The sequence below is a fragment of the Coenobita brevimanus genome, chromosome 6 (genome assembly GCF_032717465.1).
Source record: "Coenobita brevimanus isolate Jiangsu-jjx chromosome 6, ASM3271746v2, whole genome shotgun sequence".
NCBI lineage: Eukaryota > Metazoa > Arthropoda > Malacostraca > Decapoda > Coenobitidae > Coenobita > Coenobita brevimanus.
Genome location: NC_136959.1, coordinates 42,682,189 through 42,690,312, shown reverse-complemented (window position 1 = coordinate 42,690,312; position 8,124 = coordinate 42,682,189). Strand labels below are relative to the sequence as shown.

The 8,124-nt window shown below is 45.5% G+C and overlaps 1 protein-coding gene across 1 annotated transcript; it reads left to right on the top strand.

Annotated features, from left to right (window-relative positions):
• The first annotated feature begins 2,914 nt into the window (after positions 1–2,914).
• Positions 2,915–3,325, top strand: LOC145401052 (Y-box-binding protein 1-like). Its single transcript, XM_080273427.1, has one exon. It carries the CDS (start codon positions 2,915–2,917, stop codon positions 3,323–3,325), a length of 411 nt encoding a protein of 136 aa, XP_080129553.1.
• The last annotated feature ends 4,799 nt before the right edge of the window (positions 3,326–8,124 follow it).

The following is an 8,124-nucleotide window of genomic DNA, read 5'->3' as shown; positions in this document are numbered from 1 at the left end:
TGTGTGTATGTACTGTGTGTGAGTGTGTGTGTGTGTGTGTGTGTGTGTGTGTGTGTGTGTGTGTGTGTGTGTGTGTGTGTGTGTGTGTGTGTGTGTGAAAGCAAAACAAAGTAGCCATCAGTTATTTATTGCAGCCCCCAGTTGCCAGGGTACCAGCCATCGTGTGTGTGGTGGTGCAGGTTAGTTCCCGTGCCATCAGTCAGTGAGGTGGTAGGCCAACATATACGGTGCGTGGCGGTGCTATATTTTCACTGTGTACACCAACATAATATGTCAACATTAAGCACTTCCATTTGTGCTGCTCCCTTCCCCTTTCCCCCTGACCGCCAGACTGCAGTGTCAGTGTGGCCACACCAATCTTAGCGGCTGCCATGTTATCACATTTTATTTTTTCCGGAAGTATCTCCCGACCCAAACACACATTCTTGACTGAAGTTAGCCACGATATTTTCTATTATCCGCTTTATAAATAAATAAATACATAAATACACAAATAAAAATATATGCATTTGTAAGGGAGTGTGCTGGCATGCGTGAATGTACGTGTGTGTGTGTGTGTGTGTGTGTGTGTGTGTGTGTGTGTGTGTGTGTGTAAGCAGAGGGTTGTTTTTACTCATGGCTTTTTACCACTGGCCTCCAATGCGGAAGAAGAGTATTGTTCTGAACCAGTGCTAATAAATTTACCAGTGGTTCAGCACCCAGTCTTCAACAGGCAGTGGCCGAAGAAAATCTCAATCTCTCTCTCATGGCCAGCCCGGTCGTTCACGCTATTGTTTTACTTTTAACATGGTTACTCCCGTCACCTAGTATTCATTTTAGTTTTGTAACTGAACTTGGGAAAGGCCTTTGCTTATGAAGGGGTTAGTGAAAGCTACAACGAATCTCTCCAATTCGAAGCCTTCCCTTACTTAGATAAAAATTTCTGACAGCAGCAAGCAAAGATACAAAAGACGTCTGCTGACTCCAAAGGTTAAATGCGGATGTGGGGACGTTAACCTTCCCCATCCACACTACCCTCCAACCCCACCCCACCTCACCCCAACCCCCACAGGCACGTTTGACCAGATGGCTGTTACTACTTTACATAGGCATGAGGTGAATTATAATTATCCCCTTCATGTGGACGACGCATTTTTTATCGTATTCTTCCAACCTTCAGATGATTTTATTCAGCTATGATGTGGCCTCTTGCAGTGAAGGGGTTAGAACGATTTTCATGATGTCGGGAAGCTTGATATATTTGATCTGTTGATATGTTTATCACCGTAGTCTTGTTTCCACCAGACGGTTTTCCTTGACTTAGGGCGGATACTCTAGCTAGCAGTAAAGGGGCTAGTGAAGGACAACCTCTACAATTCGAAGCATCCTTAACATTTACAGCGCAGTCTGGAGGTGGCAACAACAATATAAGACACAATATAAGACCACTGAACTAAAGGAGTTACAGTAATAATATACACTACGGTACTGTAAAATATATGGACGTATTCTAAGCACCTCTTCCTCAGCGATTTATTTTCCACATTACTCAATGACATTCTCTTGCATGCTGTTTATATCGCTTAAATATTGACACAATATTCATGAACACCATATAAGAGGATACTGGTGTGTACTGTTCAGGATAAGTCGCTAACAAAGATGTGTTACGAAATCTCAAAAGCGACCAGCAGAGTACCCTGTGCTTCCTGCCCAAAAGGCGAGGTTCATAAACTTTAGGATACCGGTTCCTTGAGGGTTCACTGACGCCGCCATGGGGTTGCCGAGGTTAACTCATCTATTGACAGTACGCACACACGCAAGCACGCGCGCACACACACACACACACACACACACACACACACACACACACACACACACACACACACACACACATTCTCTCTCTCTCTCTCTCTCTCTCTCTCTCTCTGCAGCAGGAAAGTTATGTTACTTTTATCCGCAAGTCATTCTGTCTAATCAGTATATTAAAATGCCACCCAACTTAGCCCCTTCACAGCGATGAAATTATCTATGTTAATCCAGCTTCAACCTGACGATTTTTATGACGCCTACCAGACCCCCCCCCCCAGCACTGACGGAGATAAGGAAGGCAGTATTGATCCCTCCAGTGTGAAAGTGTCTCCGAAGCTGAATAAAACCCTCTGGAATTAGCATGAATACACTGCAAAAACACGCTATCAGATGCAAGGGGTCAACCTCTTCAGTCCCATGACGTATCTGATTCCTTTTTACTAGCCCCTCCCAAAACTTCAGTTTTGGGTAGACTTTTTTGAGAAGGAGAGATTAAAAAAAATTCTGTTCACTTCTGGGGATACTTTTCGAAGAGGATAGATTAGATACAGCTTCATTTATTCATTATCCACAGGCAGTATCAAAACTGAAAAAAAAAAAAAAAAATAGAGGTCGCAAGAATAATTCAATAAGACATTGAACTGAAGGGGTTCAGTATTGGCAACACACACACACACACACACACACACACACACACACACACACACACACACACACACACACACACACACACACACAAAGCCATCGCAAACTAGGGACTGTATTTTCGTCGCCTTAGGCTTTGTAGTACTAAAAAAAAAAAAAGGAAAAAATGACACTGAATTTAACTAGTACACCTAAACATTCTCTGCTGTGCCATTTCTATAATTTACATGTGGACATACATAACATACAAAAGAACATTATCGTGCAGTGTACAAAAGTAGAGTTGTCAGCAAGAGGTGTTACAAAGCCTCCTTGTTTGACGAGAATACGGAAGCAGTCACTTTGTATCAGAAAGCCATATTCAAATCCCACAAGCCACCGTCACATCCAGCAAAGCCACCATTATTTAATTAATACAACAAACTGCCATCATCAGTTACGCAGTCAGGATCTTCAAAAACAAAAGACTACCACCGTAATGCCAGAGCTGGTCCAGCTTCCGTGCCAGCAAGTCTCTAGGCGAGATAGTGAACCTTGGCTCGTCGGTCCCGTGGACTTAACCATGGCACGCACATCTGCTAATGCCTATGACCCGTTGAGGGGGGCATCCAACAGCAGATCGGAGCTACCGGGAGCCCAGAAGATCAGGGGGACTGTTCGTTGGTTCAACGTGAAGGCTGGGTACGGATTCATCACGCGCCAGGACACTGGTGCTGATGTCTTCGTCCCTGGCCGTTCGATTGTTGTACCCAACAAACAGCACCGCCAGCTCTATCTTGGCGAGGGTGAGACGGTGGAGTTCAGTCTTTCACAGTCTCCTAAGGGTCCTGTGGCCAAGGATGTCTCTGGGCCGGGGGGCGTAGCTGTGCAGGTCTCTGCCCATGCATAGCGACGTACCACTGCCCAGAGACGCCGGCCTCAGGATCCTGGGTGCTCTGGGAAGATGGACACCATCGTTGCAATGTGCATCGCGACGGCGAGGGCTTTCTGCGGTGACGACAGGGCGGCTCTGCGCATTCTCCTCCCTCAGATCTTCGAGGAGAATGGGCTGCCACGCCTTGTCATCCCCGAAAGCTTCGCCCGCGATGTCCGTCCCGCCACTCGTCAGGGGCGTCGGCCCCGGCCTCAGCAGCCTACCCAACCCCGCACAACACTGCGAAAACGGCTGCAGTTGGATGCTCCTCTCAACAGAGGGACTGCCACTACACCTGACGACCCGGCACCGAACTTGGACCTTGTACTAGATACCGAGAATCTCTCATCGCCACCGGCAGCCGAGGAGGGAATGGAGACCACCGCCGATCCTCGAGACACCCTAGATCCTGCTGCCCTGGACGACGGTGATCTCCAAGACACCACCAAGGAGACAGGCACTTCCTCCCCTTCGCCAACAACAACCGAGACCGTCAAGAAGAAGAAGAAGGGGAAGAACAAGAAGAGGAAGGCGGAACAACTTGCCCCCGCTGTTGACTCGACCCTCGACCTGCCTGTCCCCTGCACCCCAACGAACGCCAGCTCTCAGGATCAAGCCAAAGCCCGCATCCGAGATATCTTGCCACCTCTCCATCCCACCATCAAGCAACGTCTCGACTCCCTATCATACGAGGAGCTCTTTCGACCAACGAGACAGCTACTGGGAGAACAACTTCTCTGATGCACTCGACGCCCTACTGAGACTCTCGGCGCCACTGCCATTCCACGAACAACACGAACGATGCCTGGAGGAAATAATCGATACTCACCCCGACGATACAGCCATTATGCACTACATAGTCAACAGAATAGAACACGAGAGACTACAGCATCTTCACTGACCGGGCTAATGTATGGCCCGGCCTGCACTACAGGTGCAGGAAATCTATAAACGAAATGAAACGAACGACTTGTAATGCCGTCATATCACAAGGCTTTCCGACACACCTTCCTCAGCGATTAATTTTGCATACTTCACTTTACTGTTTTCTTTTTGTGTGTCTTATTTGTCTTTTGAAGATGACGCAGACATCACTGTCATCTATCATTATCATTATCATTCTGACATTTTTGTTCCCATCTAAAGAAGTTTCTGACACAGCCTCATTAGCACCTTCAATACTGTAACACTGTTGAAATGTCCTGAACTGGCAAGAATACAGTAGAATAAACACGTCCTCTGAGCGAAGGGGCAACTGAGATACCAAACGCCATCCTCGTCGGCTCAGAAGCTTTTTGGTACCTTCTCCTGACCAGTTGTTTCTGCAAACGGCACGTCAATATTGCCTTGTGTGTTATGTACGCAGTCTGTCAGTATTACACAAACATAAACGGCATATAAGAGTTATGATTTCAAGATAAATCGTTAAGATAGAGGTGCTGCAAAGCCTCTCAGAGTAATAAGAATACGACCCTATGACCGTATTACACCTTACCGTCCTCTTAAATGCTATTTACTTCTTTCTTATACTGACATAGATTACATAAACATCATGCACGAATAAACTACCGCGCAAGGAACACAAACTGGGAAGGAGAGGAGCTATGGAGCTTCGTTAATCGACGCCAACACGACGCTAAGAAGGGAACCCTCAGTATCAACAAGCCATCAGTAAAGCCAACAAGCCGTCTCCTGAACTAACAAGCCACTCAAGCATATGTCATCTCTGCCCACGCCCCAGGCACACACCTCATTCCCCTTCCCGTCCCTTTCCCTTCACACGTAAACTCATACAAATTTGCCCTGGTAAACCCTCTCAGGTAAATTCCTTAGGTAAGCTATCCCAGGTGATGTCGCTTAGGTAAAACTGCAAGGCCAATTCACTTAAATAAACTCGCCAGGTAATTCCCCCAAAGTAAGGTAAGCTCTTAAGGTAAACACTCTAAGGTCTAGTCTTCAGGTAAGGTCTCCGAGTTACACTTTCCAAACAAACTGTACAGAGTTAATTCTCTCCGTAAGCTCACAGTTTCAACACTGCAGGAAAACTCACCAAAAAACACTCCAGGTAAACTCGCCAGGTTAACTCTCCTAGTATATTCGCCGGGTAAGTTTTCTCACGTAAACTCGCCAAGCAAACTCTCAAGTAAACTCAGCTTTTAGTTTACTGTCATCATCATCATCATCATCATTATCTCAATGTTTTTTCATTTGTAAAAGGGGAGGTGAGATAAACTCTCCGCGATAAACTCGCCAGGTAAACTCTTCAGGTAAGCGCTCACACAAATTCTAAGGGTAAGCTCTCCAGGTAAGTTGTGAGAGGTAGCTCTTGCAGGTAAGCAGCTTGCCGCCCCCCGAGGCTAGGTGAAGGCCGTAACTGGACAGGGATAAGCGGCGATGTGGTCACTCTGACGGCCACCACGGCACCCACCCACTACCTCGGCTGTAAAGTGGCGGCGATGGATGCTGAGGCGGGAGACGGGATGAGGGGAGAGACGGGGAAAGAGTAGGGAGTGAGAGAAAAAGAGAAGAGGGAGAAAAGGGAGAAAGAATGGGGAGAAGAGATGGTAAGGATGAGGATAGGAGGGGCGAGAGGAGGGAAAGAAGGAACAAAAGATAGAAAAGATGGACAGAAGAGAGATTGGGGACGGAGCATGAGAACAAAGGAGAGAGGAGGAGGAAGAGTAGACAAGAAGGATGAGAGAGGGAGAGAAGAGGGTAAGGATGAGGATTAAGTGACAAAAGAGAAGAGAGGGATGGTGAGGTAAGGCGTGGCTTATCCGAACTTACTCTTATATTTATTTTATCATACATCAGTTATTTCCTGTCCATCATGTAAAGTACATAATTTTTTGTTCTCAGATTTTACGGTGTACTCAGGACTCAGAACACTCAAAGCACAAACGAATTAAAATTAATCTGGCATTAACTTACGGTACCAATTCTAATTTTCAACCGCCTGAGTCATATGTACTGGTGGTTGCGTGACAAGAAGACCAAAACAATGTATATTTATCTGCTTTAGGTCGTGAGAAACTGCTTTACACTTGTGGTTGATGGATATATGTGGGCTAACTGGTGAGGCAGACGCATACAATATGGCTGGTGGTGGTGGCTGTAGTGAAATGGTGATTACTGGAGGCTGTACCTTTGGTGATTGTTGTAGTTGTGTTGTATAGTCGTATGTTGAACTTTATATATATATATATATATATATATATATATATATATATATATATATATATATATATATATATATATATAAATATATATAAATATATATCATCAGCCGTTTAAGTATCCACTGCTGGACCGGCCTATCCTGACCGAAGTCGGGACGATACATCCAATGTATCTCTAACAAGTGGCTTAGGCTGTCTGGTAGAGATTGTATGGCCTCACTAACACGTAACTTCCTAACTAACTGGAGGCCGAACGTCCTAGACTATGGCTGGCCTAACTACCCAACTGACTGGCGCCTCATCTAACTGGTGGTGGAGTAAGTTGAAGGTGATAAACGGGCAACATTGAGTAATCTGCTGGGCTGCGGGTTAATGAAGCCTCGCACGGGTTGGGGCGGGGGAAGAGAGGGAAGAGGGTGAGAGGAGAAGAGGGAAAGGAAAAGGGAGAAAAGAAGGGGAGAAGTGTTTCTTGTGGTAGATAAGGGGAGACGTGTTTCTTGTGGTAGATAGATGGATGGATAAATAGATAGACAGATAGTAAGATTGAGAGAGAGAGAGAGAGAGAGAGAGAGAGAGAGAGAGAGAGAGAGAGAGAGAGAGAGAGAGAGGGGAAGCAACCTATAGTGGACGAATTACCTTCCTCGCCCCACAGCCACTCATTACTGGACTTGCCACACAGGGGAGGGGGGAGAGGGAGGGATGGGAAAGAATAAAGCGAGGGGAGGGAGGGGAAAGAGGTGCGGGAGAGAGGGAAAGGTGGGTATAATGGGTACAATGGAAATCAAACAGCAACAGGTCCTTTCAAGACAGGTTGTTATGGGGAAGGCTATACCCAACAAAACTTTTCGGTGGAGCAAAGACGAGGAAAGCAAACGGTTGAGGGAAGAAAGGTGGTGATGCTAATGGGGAGGAGGAGGGACAGGTGTGATGCTGGTCGTGATGAGTAAAAGGGTAATGTTAAAGAGGAGATGATACTGGCTGCTGCTGCTGCTGCTGCTGCTGCTGCTGCTGCTGCTGCTGCTGATGATGATGATGATGATGATGATGATGATGATGATGATAATGATGATGACGACGACGTTGAGTTTTTGGGATTACGAAGCAGATAGATGAAGAATGAAGTCAGAGACAGGAAATGAGAGTGAGGCAAGACGACAGAGGTAAATGAAGTAATAAGATGAGCAGAGTGATAAAGCACATAATAAGACAGGACTTAGTGAAAGGTAAATGACGAAATAATGTCTAGTGAAAGAATGAGAAGAATCGGCAAGAAGACGAGAAATTACAGATGAGAAGAAAGATGAACTAAGAAAAAAGTAGAAATAAAGAAGAATTAGAGAACTGGTGAGAAAATTAGAAAGCAGAGACATAGATGAAGATAACTGGGGATGAAACTACGATATGGCAGATTTAACAACAGCAATACCATGACGCCAATTTTTTTTTTTTTTTTTTTTTTGTCAGCACCACACCATTTTTTTTCTTTTTAGTTCAGGAGAGTCTTTTAAAACAAGAAATTTTACTTACCACCTCCACTGGCCGATTTGCTGCTAGATATCTCTCCCTACTTTTAATAATAGTCATAATAATAATAAT